Genomic DNA, 13,542 nt, shown 5'->3' on the forward strand with positions numbered 1-13,542 from the left:
CTTTGGAATTGCATGCAGAAAATTCTCTTGAGTTGCCTTGTCTTTTTTATTTTGTTTTTTGAGTGCCTTCAGTGATAGCAAAATCTAATCAGTTAAGGGTACATTTTATTCTTTGAAAAAACTATAAACTTTCCAGTATAGTCTAGTGACTACGGAGTAGCTAGAGATCATCTGAGGTTGAAAATGATGCATACAAGAATGAAGTATTGAGACTGATTTTCTTTTGTGGCTCTGAAATTAATTAATCCCACTTAGAGTAGTGGGATTAAAATTATAGTTTTGTCTGGAAGTGACTGTTGTAAAGGGTAACCATCTTTTATGTGGAACTGGCTTCAGATTTCTATTTCCTTATTTTTATCACCCTCATGCTATAGTGATACATTTAATAAAGTGATAGCCTCATCCTAGATACATATCATATGATGGTGACTCCAAATTTACTGGACACCATACATGGTAGAGGGAAGGGGGTGGTTAGTTTTAAAAGTAGACCTGGGTTTTCCACCTGTGAGTTGTCATGAGCATAGAATTGTACCACCAACTAGTAAAATCAACCAAGTTGGTCTAATTAGCTCCAGTTCTTCTCCCCAAGTTTTGAAATCCATTCTACCTCCAAGGCACTTAATCTTACAGGGAAATAGGCATGTGGTTTTGATACCCAGATAGCCACAGGTATTTAGGCCTGTGAATTCTTACCACTCTAAAGTGAAGAGCCCATAGCTAATTAAGAAACTAACTTTCATAGTGCAGTTAGTGATATTTAGGGAGTGAATGTTATTTTTCAGGTATTTTTACCTGGAAGTCAGAAACCAGTATCATCTTGACCAATATTAAGTCACTATATATTAATGACTTAAGCAGGGACCCATTGCCACACTTACAGCAGTGACCCAAAAGTCACATGTGGTCTGAGCAAAGGTTTCCTGGTTGCATTAGAGCATAAACAACGCTTCATATTCCCAGGTTCTACATTCTCTGATTCAGCCAACTACTGATTTAAAATGCTTGGAGAAAAATGTTGTCTATATTGGACACACATACAGACTTTTTCTTTGTTATTTCCTAAGCAATATGATATTGCACATGTTTACATAGCACTCATATTGTGTTAGACACCATAAGTAATCTAAAGATGATTTAAAGTATATGAAAGTTGCTACACTATGTAATGATACAGGACTTGTGGATATCTATAGGATATCTACAGGAGGTCCTGGAACCAATCCTTCACTAATATCAAGAGACTGACTATACTTAACATTTCTGGACAGTCACTTTTGTTTTGTTTTGGTAGTACTAGAGTTTGAACTCAGACCCTCATGCTTGCTGCTCTGGTGTTTGAATCATAGCTTGCAGACCTTTTTGCTTTAGTATTTCAGGTAGAGTATTACATTTTTTTCCTGGGCTGACCTTGGATAGTCATCCTCCTACCTTTACCTCCTGCATAACTGGGATTACAGATAAGAAATACCACTCCAGGCTTGTTTGTTGAGATAGAGTCTTGTAGCTTTGGGGTTTTTTTTGCCTCAGTTGGCCTCAAACTGCAGTTCTCCAACCCCACCCCTGCCCTAATAGCAAGGATTAAAGGTATGAGCCACACCACCATAGACCTTGTCCTTGTTTTGTGCGTGTGCGTGCGTGCGTGCGTGTGTGTGTGTGTGTGTGTGTGTGTGTGTGTGTGTGTCCTGGGCTTTTTTTTGCTCAAGGCTAATACTCTACCATTTGAGCCACATCTCTATTTCCAGCTTTTTGATGGTTAATTGGAGATGAGTCTCTTGGATTTTCCTTTCCGGGCTAGCCTCCAATTTCACTCCTCAGCTCTTAGCCTCCTGAGTAGATAGGATGACAAGGGTCATGACCCACCAGCTCCCAGCCCTTGTTTTATCTTTTGACCAATTACCTGATCTTGAAGTGGTTGCTTTCTGTAATGTGGATCAAATGTTTCAGAGCTGCATGGATTTCCAACTTGGGGAGAATAGGTATAAGTTTTTGCACTTATAACAATAATCCCAGATCAAAAGCTACTCATTTTCTAACTGCAGTATGATTAGACACTGCTGCATGGTTGTTTTATGGAGCACTGTGAAATCACATAACACTCCAGCTTCCTAATCCGACTTCTAAAGTTCTAGGTATATTACTAATGTGAATGACTGCTTATTTAAAGGAAGAGCTAACCTCACTCCAAGGAATCTGTATCACTCTATCTTTTACAAATCTTAAGCCTCCTCTTCTTTCTCTAGCATAGGCAAACAGCCAATTCATGAGACAGTTTCTAACATACACTAGTCATGCAATCTGGCTGTCAGTGGCAAAGCTTTTGATTTGAGATTCAAAAGAACTAAGTTTGAGAAATCTTTTTTAGCAACTGATTTAAAGCTCTATAGATCTTCACATCCTCCCCTACTAAATGGAGATACTAGCTCCTATCTTTTAGGATGGCTATGTGAATGAAATAACACAGGTATATAAAAATGTACTCCTCAAGCTGCTAAGGATGTTGCTATTTATTCTCCTGAAATTCTGTCTCCCGCCCCTGCCCCCACCCCATAGATCCGTATCCATGTTTGTGACAATTTGTGTTTTTTAAACCCCCTTTATTGTGTATTGTCTGTACTCATTCCTGTGCTAGAGGAGGCAGCTGGCAGGCTGCATGCTCCTTGAGAGCAAGGGCTTGGTGCCTCATCCACTCTCTGGTAGTCCTGGGCCCAATCTGGACTCAGAAAATACTTCTGAGTATGCAAGAAGACATAGTAAACCATGACCACATGCAGGCTGTGTATTTCTTCCCTATACCATGTGCTGTGCAGGGTCACCTGTGGGAGCAAAATATCCAAGAAGGCTAGGAGGAAGAATTTGGAGCACAATTTTTCTTAGCCTTTGATAATGATCAAGAAATATTGTAGGATTAAGTAAATAGAAGCCAAAGAATCCTACTAATATGATAAGTTTAGGATTATCACTTTATAAAGAAAAAGAAGAAATCTGACCTACTATAGTTGATTCTAGGACCCATCCAGGAAATACCAGGAAGGGCAAGTACTTTAGGAAATGAAACACTTCATTGGCCTGAGATGTAGTACCACTGATACAAAGCGCTGGGCAGGATTGGCCTGCTGGACATATTTTCCATTTCCAAGACAGTTTATTTGGTGATGAGGAACAAGTGTATGGCTAGTCTTAATGTGATATGACTAAAGCTCAGGTTAGCCAAAAAATGGTTTTTATTATCTCTCTGCCTTGATGATTTTCATGAGAGCTTTCTATTGCTTCCATACTCATTCATTTGATCAGTAATACATGAGAGTCTGCCCATTTTACAGGCAAGGGTTTCAGAGCCTAGAGAATGTTTTTCCTTCTCCCAAATCTGGACAGTATATTAGAACCTCACCTTACCTAATTTGCAGTCCCCCCTCCTCCCACACACACCTGCAATCAGTAATGCACATGTATTGGTTGGGCTTGGGGAGGTCTTACCTGCACCTTAGTGTTAATTATCCTTGCTCTTCAGTGTTGCTAATTAAATGATTGCAGTGTCCAGTGTGACAGGTTTTTGTTTGTTTTTCTAAGACTCAACATTAGACAGACATCTCTGGGCTGTGTCAAGATTAGCTAGATAATCTAATTAAAATCATACTAAGTCCTAGAGTGCAACTATAAAAGCAGAGTAGCTAAATGGAGGGTTTAACTTTTAGTCAAGGGGCTGATGAAAGTTCTGTCTTTTTCTAAATGGTACAATGTTATGTCTTTCTTTCTTGCTAAAGCCACTGTCTCCTTCAGTTATTGCACAAGGAGGGAGGTGGAGGGTCCTGGTCCCTAGGCTAGTTATCAGCTAGAATCAGCTCATTGCCCTAGGCAAGTTAACTAACTGGTTGGATCTCTGAAATGAGGGCACTGGCAATGCCTACCTTGCTCTCTTCATAAGGTTGCAAGGATGGCATTACACAGGGTTCCCTGTGTAAGTTTTCTCAGAACTTCTAAGAACCTGATTACTGATTCTAAGCCCTCCAAAGGGTTATATGTCTTGGGCAATTTCCCTATCTGTCAGTTGTAAAAACAATACCTACCATGCTGTGTTGGTAAGAAGATAATAATAGAATTCTTAATGCAGTGCCAGATGCACAAGTAGGTGTCAATAAATGTTTATATGGTAGAATGAAACATAGCAGATCTGAGATGGCTAATGCAGCTGTCAAGTAGAGCACTGACTCCAGATAGCCTTTTCCCTAGCTGATCCATCCTCTGCTTTAGGGATTTTTCTTCTCTAAGTCAGGGCAAAGGCAAGGGGAAAGTTTGTGCTCTAAGATGTTGCTGTTAATGTCATAGTCTGTACAGCTTAGTATCTCTGCCCTGAGATGACTTCTTTAGATGCAACCACTATGACTAGATTAAGTGATGATGCTGTTGTTTGAATGAGAGGGTTAGTGTTGGACAATGGACCCCAATAATTCTTTTATGTTTGTGGTTCTTTTCCCTTCTATTTCCTTCCCTGTATCAGAATGCCAACAATATTTTATCATCCCTCAATCCCCTCAACCAGAGGTCAAGGTGAAGATGAAAATTCAGAGGACTAATGTACAAACTTGCCCTTAAAGTCTGGTCACAAAAGCAAAACCAGCCCCCAAGAACAGGTTCTGAGATGGTAAGAATGGATGGGGTACAAGAGTGTGAGCCTTGAGTGAATGGAAATCTGGGAGAGGAAAGGAAACAAAGCTTAAAGAACATAGGACAGGGAGGTAGAAGAAAAAATTCACTCATTTCACAATTTCTCTGAAGGTTCTTCCTGACCATCACCAGCTGTTGGACAATTCTTCTCTCAGTCTGAATTATACGATGTGTAATCCATGCAGAGAGCTGGACGCTCTGTCTTTGAAAATGAAGTATGTTGTAAAGTCAAAACAGCGCTTCTGCCCCAAATCTTGAGGGGGTGGCAAGGCGTGTCAGCATTCCGTGAATCCCAAAATACTGATTTTCTGTTGAGATAACAGGCTGCAAAGCCAGACAAAAGGAGAAGGAGCCCTTGGTTCTGGCAATTTCTGAGGGCAGAATAGAGTAAGAGAGCTAACGCTGGGTAGATTAAGGCCTTGAGAGCCACAAATTGCATTGGACACGTTCTACAAAAATACAAAACAAACTTGTTTCTTTATTAAAACAAGCAATGTAGGTTATTTATGGAAACTTTAAAATATATATATATAATCACTAGGGAAAACTTCTCCCCTAACCTCACTACTGTGCAACTGCAAAGTCTTTAATTAGAGTCAAGGCAGTCACTGATGGCCAAGTGCCTGGATTCTGGAGCCCACCTGTCCAGGGCAAAACTTCACTTCCCTGTTTTTGGCTAGTGGCCGTGACTTATATAACTACTGTGACGGGATTGTCCCTTCACTTTCAAATTAGGGATGAGGATAGTGATATTTCTGAGGATAGTTTTGCAGGTCAAAACAAACAGTATTACTTAAAATAATATCTAGAAAATATATAATAATTATTTGTTCACTTGCGGATTTGTTTTTTAAATATTTTTTATGTTTCTAAGCCTTTTTCATCATGTGTAGGAAGTAACATGTATAATACATAAATTTCTACAAAGATAGGATTGTCATGTTGTGTTTAGCAACTTTCTTACTCTCATGATCATCTTTTCATGGACAGATTTTTTTTTTTTTGGCCGGTTGTGGGGCCTGAACTCTGGGCCTGGGTGCTGTCTCTCAGCTCTTTAGCTCAAGGCTAACACTCTACCACTTGAGCCACAGTGCCACTTCCAGCTTTTTCTGCTTATTTGGTGCTGAGGAATTGAGCCCAGGGCCTCCTGCATGCAAGGCAAGCACTCTACCACTGAGCCACCTTCCCAGCCTGCATGGACAGATGTTTTCTTACTGCTAGCTAATATTGGTTGCTTGCAGCTGAGGTGGACCTGGTACTACAAATTTTACATAAATGATCACATTTAGTCCTCATAATAATTCTGTGACGTGGGTACTGCTATTACCATTTTTACAGAGGAAGAACCTTAGGCCAAGCAGTTTAAATAATATAAGTTTACAGAGCTAGCAATTACAACCCAAGTACCCTGAATTTATTTTCCTGTGGTAGAACTTGACATAGGCCTTATAAGAAGACTCAATATTTATTTAGGACTTCTAAAAAAAAAGCAGGTTTTAGACTGTCATAATTCTTCCATCCTACAATGAAGAGGAAATGGACATGCAACAGGCAATTAACCCTTGGCAGGACTGCACTTTGGGACTATAGCCTGAAGCATGTCTAATTGTTCTTGGGATATAGTGGTGATTTCAGTTGTTACTATGGAAACCACTTTCTGATTAAAAAAAACATAGAATCTAAGGTCCAGTCCTGGGCTTAATTTTTTTTCCCCAGAGTTCATCTTATACTTGAAGCCTTGAAGCAGGCTTTCATCTTGTTCTTTAGCACTTCTGACAGAGCCATCTGACCCAGTGATCATAGCTTCTTCCCCTTTCTGTTTCTGGACATTGACCCTTGCCCCCAGATAACTTAGGACCAGGTCCAAGGCATTGCCAATTAACTAACTAACCAGCATATCTTTTCTGGCTTCTTTTGCTATAGTAAGCTCTACACTGGATATCATAGAATGCCAGAGAGGAAGGCCTCTGAGAAAATTCCAACACACACAAAAGTAGAGCCAACAACTTAAAGCAGGTTGTGCATGGCTCCAATGACTGGTATGAGCCCAGATCAGTTCATTGGGAGAGTTGGCTATACTTTAGTTTGGGGGGCTATGGGTATAACTTAACCAGGAGTTTGATAGCATGACAGTAACCTTTATAGACTAATCCCTTGTCTCTCTAGGAGCAACTCAGAGAGGAGGAAGGAAAAGTCTCGAGATGCTGCCAGGTGCCGGCGTAGCAAGGAGACAGAGGTCTTCTGTGAGTTGGCTCATGAGCTACCCCTGCCTCACAGCGTGAGTTCCCACCTGGACAAGGCCTCCATCATGCGCCTGGCTATCAGCTTCCTGAGAACACACAAGCTCCTCTCCTCAGGTAAGACGACAAGTCCTCAAAGCTGGCATGGGATTCTTATCTACATGTGGCTACACATTGGCCCTTGTGGTACCAGAGATGTGAGACCTTCTTCCCAGACACCTCACTCTGCAAACATCCACTCATAGGAAGGTTATTACCAGTGCTTCATGTAAAACAGCAATGGCCTCTGTAGCAACAGCCTTAACAATGAATATGCAGGGAGGAGGAGGGCGAGAAGAAGACAAAGTGAACATGGGCACTGGGAAGCAATAAGGTTAGACCCTTACACTCCACACTTGAGTCTGCAGGAAGTGGAGTTGTTTTAGTTCTTGTTTGCCAGCTAGCTCTCTTGTATCCTGTTCAAGCTTTTCCCTCTTTCTAGCTGGTTAACCCAGGCAGATCATTTGGTCTCTCTGATCGTCCATTTCCTCACCTGCCTGATGAGGCTAGACCTAATAACACAAGGGGTCTGTGAAAATTGATGTAGACAATAACCTAGCTATGCTCATGTCCATTGGGGAGTGCTTGGCAGATGAGAGCATCAAGCATCACCCCTCCCCAGTGAACCCAGCACATTTTCTCCCTTCCTGGTATCTCTGCAATCTGCAGTCCATAAAAGTGTCTGTTTCTCATAAAATTACATTCTTAAAAAAAATTTTTTTTTCCTGTTAGTCCCAGCCTGGAAGAAGAGGCCTGAGTTTTCCAATTTCAGATCTTATGCGACAGTCTTGTCTAAATTGTCAGTTCTGTAAGGAAATTGAGCAGTGTAGCAGCCAGTCTGGCACCACAGGTGGGCAGTGTCTGAGGGAATGGGAGAGAGGGAAACCCTTAAAGGGAAGGGACCATTGCAGTTCATTTTCAGATTTACTGAGGGAGCCAGTTCTGCCATCCTGTTGTGAGGTAGCTATTCTGGGAAAGAAACCCTGAGCAGAGGGAATCCACTGTGAGAGAGGGAGGCCAGACTGACCTGTTCTATTCTGGGTCCTGAGCACAGGAAGGATATAAGAAAAAGACCTTCAGAGGAGAGGATGGCCTAAGGGTCTGGAGCCTGAGCTGCAAGCCAAATAGACTGAATACGCTTTCAGAAAAGAGCAACAAGGACACAGATGCTGTGCATATAGGACAGAGCAGTGACAGACTCATAGTCATAGATGCCCCAGACAGGAGCAACTACAGTTGAAATTCTGCAAGGCTGGGGTTGCTGGATAAAAGAAAGGCTTCTGGAGACTGCTATAAGGCCTCTGGGTACCTCTTCCTTTTAAAGAGGTTTGCCTTCTTGGAAAGCTGAGAAGACAGGGATTTTCAGTATTCTGCAAACCTGTTCGGGCAAAGCTGTTGATAAGAGTTATGGGCTTGGGAAGAGAGCCAATCTCAAATCCATGTTCCCAGGGGCTGAGCAGGGCAGACCATGAACAGTGGGTGGGAAGGAAGTCCTCATGCATTCAGAGACTGGTCCCTGTCTTTCCTCTTGGTGTGAGGTCTTCTTATCCATGCTTAACCCCATGTAAACCTGGTCCACATCCTCATTGGTCCTGAGAATGGCTTTCGGCCTGAGTTGACAGCTGGTGTGATCCCTCCATGTACTAGATGTCCCCAGAGAGACAGGACCTCCATGGGAGGTCGCCCATCCCACCTCAAGAGGTGTTGAACATTATGAATACAGACTGCCTCCCCTCTGGCCAAGCCCTGCCCCAAACCTACCAGAATCCTCAGTATTTTAGCCCTAGACCTCTCTGTTCCAAGGAAATAAATGTAAAAAGTTTCAACCTTGGGCCATCTGGTCCTGGTGTCCTTGAAGGAGAAGTTCTCATAAAATGAGCCTGGGGAGGATGAGATGGGTTATCAGCCCTCTCTTTTCCCTGCCTCCTCTCACAGCCTCTTGCCAGACATTCTCTGGATCATTTGTTGCATCTGTTTTTTCAGAAATTGTATTTTTCTTTGTAAATCATACTTTGCTTATTACCTTACAGAATAACGAAAAGCAGCACAGGATTTATGGGTAGATAACCCTGCATTGGATTTTCCCTGTGGCTGTTTTCTCCTTGTGCAACTTTGCATGCATTTCTTTCCCTTTTTTGAACTTCTCTTTCCTCATCTTCACAAAGAGAATAATGGTACTTAACTGCAGTGTGGCTAGAGGATCAAGAAGATATAAAAGAAAAAATTATTATGAAACACATTGATTTATAGTAAGAATCAGCTTCTGGAGAAGGGGGGGTGAGAGAAACCTGTCAGGATGACAGGGAAAACCTGTCATCCCAGCATTTCGGGTGGAGGCAGGAGAACTGAAAGCTTGAGGCCATCCTGGCCTACATAACACTAAGGATGAGACCGAATAGTAGAGCACTTGCCTAGCATATACAAGTCCCTGAGTTCAATCCTTAACACTACCAAAAACAAAAACACAACATTTCCAAGTCAAAACAAACCACAAAATCACTATTTAAGCATTTCTGACAAAAGTGAACAAGCCCCAGTTAGGCTCATTTTTATAATAGGAAATAGCTAGTTGCGTACCTCAGAGTTCAAAAGGCTAAAAAATACCAGGTCTGGCTTTAGAAAAGTTTCTTCTTTACTTAGTAACACACTTCCCTTTGATTTTCACAGTAGGCTCTTGTGTGTGGGAATGTTGGAGAGGAAACTTCAACATTGAGATTTCAGGCTGTGGGTTGGGGCCACCGATTGAGATTCCTATCACAGGAAGCAAACTGAAACAATAGCTTTATGATATTTGCTTCCATGCTGGGCTGAGGACAGAATAACTCTGACAGGAACATCAGTGGAAATACCACTTGATTGTCTTAAATCCTCTTTCAAGACAAGCCCTTCAAACTGTAATACTTCTGCATTCTAAGAGCATTAAGCACTGGTGAACATGCAAAATGTGCTTTCCATTCTAAAATTGCTTTGAGACTTCCTTACATTTGTATCAGGTAAAAATCAAATGCATTTTATCTAGAGTCAGCAACATGAAGCAATGTCTATAGGGGAAAATGGCAGGTTTATTCTTGATTTACGGTATTTGCTTAGTCTTCCTAGGAGATTACCATTTCCCTATCTCTAGACCACTAATAGGGAAAAGGCATTCCAAAGTTGAGGCTGTGAGGTGGGTGCTAGCAACTCATGCCTGTAATCCTAGCTACTCAGGTGGTTGGTCTATGATCTGAGGATCACAGTTTGAAGCCAGCCCTGGCAAGAAAGTCCCTGAGATGCTTATCTACAAGTAACCACCAAAAAGCTAGCAGTAAAGGTGTACCTCAAGTGGTAGAGCTCCAGCCTTGAGTAAAAAAAGCTAAAAGATAATACCCAGGCCTTGAGTTCAGACTCCAGTAGTCACACACACACACACACACACACACACACACACACACACACACACACCACAACACACTCACAAAGTGTGGCAAATGACTTTAAAGCTTTTACTATGACTTTTCTGTGCAGAAAAAGTTGTACAAGGAAACCAAAATTGTGGCAGCAGATAATGGTTTCTGGTGCTTTGTCTTGCCCCACTTTCAGAGTTGTTTTCTCTGGCTTTCACGCCAACTTCTTTACTGTCCCACCCCTTTGTCCTACACACACACTCCAGATCAAGGCCTTTTTCTGTCCTGTTGGGAAAGTAGCCAATAATTTGATTCATGCAAGGATGTTAATGGCTAAGAGTAGCTAATGTACAATCTCTCCTAGAAATACTGACCTTCTTCAGGTATTCTCTGAAGCCGATTCATCTTCTGAAGAATAATACACAGATGGAAAACAGGATAAGAAGATATGTAAAAAATGAGGGTGTTAGTGTCCAATGGTGGCCTTCTGGGGCTTTCCAGAATCCTAGGAAGGTCTGCTGGGATACAGTTTTCTGCCGATGATATGAGATAGCCCAAGCCTTCCCATGGTGGAGCCTAAGGTTCAGCTAATGATCCAGCAGGTGACGCCCAATCCCCTTCCTTGTTGGTGGGTTCATTTGAGACAGGAGACAGGAACTGAGGCAATACTCCAGGCTCCCCTCCCTGAAGGGGAATGGGAAGGGGACGAGTTTAGGCAAAGTCCTTGAAAGGAAAGACCCTGTGATAACCAAGTGCTAAACATATCTGAAGCAGGAAGGCTGGAGCAGAACCATTTTCAGAATAAAGTAGTCCTGGAGCTTCTTAGAGAAGGAAACATAGAGGGAAAATGACCCTAGTAGGGTAAGATTTGTAGCCAACATCCCGACCTGTAGCACTTCTGGGTCAGCCTGGTCTCAGAGACCTAGTCAGGAGCTCTCTGTTCTGCCACCTGCCCACCTTAGAGGGCCAGCTCCAACTGCCCATGGCATCCCAGCCAACAAGGGTGGTGCTGCCTGAAGGAAATGAGCAGTGCTCCGGAAAAAGTGCTCTGAAACCTCAGCTGTGCGTATCCTGGCTGTGGGGAGTCATCAAAGCCTGTTTACTGGGGCTATTTTTAGCATTAAAAAATCTCCTTGTGCTTCCCAGGCTGAATATGCTCTCCTTTAGCAGAGTACCTCTTTTTTCATTTGGAGTAGAACCCTATGGCAACCTAGGAAGCAAGTAACCAAGACAATATGATTAAAAGACCTACTTTGTTGTACACCTACTGTGAGCAGGTTCCTCACTTTATTCTGCGCGAAGGGTTTATTCTCACCTGTTGTATAACCTTACCATGATTGGTCTTTATGTTACCTTCAGTCTGCAAATTCCTTGAGGAATAGAATTGATCTGACTCTCAGAATCCCTGGTTCTCCATACAACAGGACTAGGCACAGAGTAGTAGTTCCACACAGTGCAACTTGTGAACAGATTACTTTACCTGGTGCAGTGCAAACACAGTTGCAAGCTTAGTTGCTGTGCAATAAACAAGTGCATCTTTTCTTATGTCCAGAAGTGAGTCAGATATTTATAACACATCAGGGAAGACTGGTTTACACAGGGAAAAGGTAATGATATCTTCAGCAGGGATGTGACATTTGCCTCTTGACCCTCAAGGAAGGATCTGCCTCTGAGCCCCAGGCTGGGAGCAACCAGGCCAGGTTCCTTTAGAAGCTCCCAGAAGGATAAGCAGGTGCTAGGAGAGCAAATAGTTCCACTGAAGGAAGAGACCCCGCCTGAGTCCTGCTGGCCCAGGGTCCCTGGGGCAGCCTGCTGGCTTCCTGACCCTTTAGCCATTGTGACTTCAATTCCAAGATGTTCTGTTTCCTTTTGTGGCCCAACATCACCCCACTCCCTCCTTCCCTCTGAAGGTCAGGCCAGTGGATCCACCGCAATAGCCAATTTCGCCACCTCCTGGAAGCAAGCGCGATGGACAAGATGGAAACCCGTCTGTCTGTATTGGACTTGTTAAAAACAGGAAATTTTAAGCAGAACTATTTCCTCTGGGCCTGGTTAACCCAAATAGGTTATCTTGGGCTGACTCCATATTTTGAAGTCAGTGTTACCACTGAGATCAAAGAAATTGAGGAGAAAATACCTTCTCAGTAGGCCACAAGGCTGGCTTCTGCTTGTCTAGTAAATCTGGTGTGATTTAAATGGTGCTGAAAACTTCTCACCTGTTTCCCAAATCAATCTAAATTGAGCATTTTTTTCCTGCACTGAGGTCACTCATAGGACCTGGAGTTGAGACAGTGGTCTTCAGGGGTGATCCCAAGAGCAAGGGCTTCAGCATCACCTGAGAACATGGTGACAAAGAACATTTCCAGACCCAGGCAGGGATTCGCTGAAGGCTGAAGCAGGAACTCTAGGCTAGGACACCTGGACAGTCTTGGAGGGCCTTGGATTAATTTTTCAATAAGAGGTCCCTCATTTTTACTTTGCTCTTGTGCCCATGAATTACTTACCAGCTCTTGGCTAAGAAATCTTCATTTCAGTCAGCAACTTCCCCCAGGTAGTCCTGATGCATGCACTAAATTAGTTCACTATCTCTCCTAAGATCCCTTTTAAAACATGGGCATTACCAGGAAATTATATCAGCAGCTATATCTTTCCTGGAACACAAGCTGGTCATCATCAGTCCAATTGACTAGTTAACTGGCAAAGAACAGATAAGTCAGTGGGGAGAGTGTTACATGAGGACTAGGTATTGGTGTGAGTGGTGGAAGGCTATCATCACCTGAACAAGGCTTTGAAGAGAAGGAATTTCCCTCATCATGTCATGCTGTTTTGATGAATAGGGGAAAAGGTCGTCAGAAGGCTGCTCTGCATAACTCCTGGCCTCGGAAAGCCAAACTAGCACTTTATGAGCCCTGTTCTGTTCCCCTTAGTGTTAGGCCAGCTCACCAGTGTTACCACTGAAGCCCTTTGGGGGAAGTATCTCTTAGTCTGAATATTCCTTATGAACTTACATTTAAGGGTACAAAGATAAAAAAAAAATGAGAAGTGTCATTGCAAAAAAATTCCCTTGATGTTTACTGCCTAGCACTGCTAGTGTCTCCTGCCAAGTGGCCTGTAAATCTAATTGCATTTTATACTCCCTAGAAGAGTATCCATTTGAAAGACTTCTTTTAGTTCAGCAAATATTGACTATGTAAGTGAAAAGATACTTCCAAAAT

General features: G+C 42.6%; 1 protein-coding gene across 2 annotated transcripts in view; it reads left to right on the plus strand.

Annotated features, from left to right (window-relative positions):
* The window catches only part of Epas1 (endothelial PAS domain protein 1), an 89,646-nt gene that overhangs the window by 42,598 nt on the left and 33,506 nt on the right, over positions 1 to 13,542 (plus strand). Inside the window, exons 2-3 of one of the 2 annotated variants that reach the window (XM_013017967.1) lie at positions 4,777 to 4,880; positions 6,832 to 7,022. In XM_013017967.1, the coding sequence (XP_012873421.1) occupies positions 4,834 to 4,880; positions 6,832 to 7,022 (238 nt within the window). In that variant the 5' untranslated portion in view covers positions 4,777 to 4,833. The remainder of the gene's footprint in view (positions 1 to 4,776; positions 4,881 to 6,831; positions 7,023 to 13,542) is intronic. The other variant, XM_013017968.1, reaches the window with a different exon arrangement.

Source organism: Dipodomys ordii, unplaced genomic scaffold, assembly GCF_000151885.1.
Source record: "Dipodomys ordii isolate 6190 unplaced genomic scaffold, Dord_2.0 Scaffold37, whole genome shotgun sequence".
NCBI lineage: Eukaryota > Metazoa > Chordata > Mammalia > Rodentia > Heteromyidae > Dipodomys > Dipodomys ordii.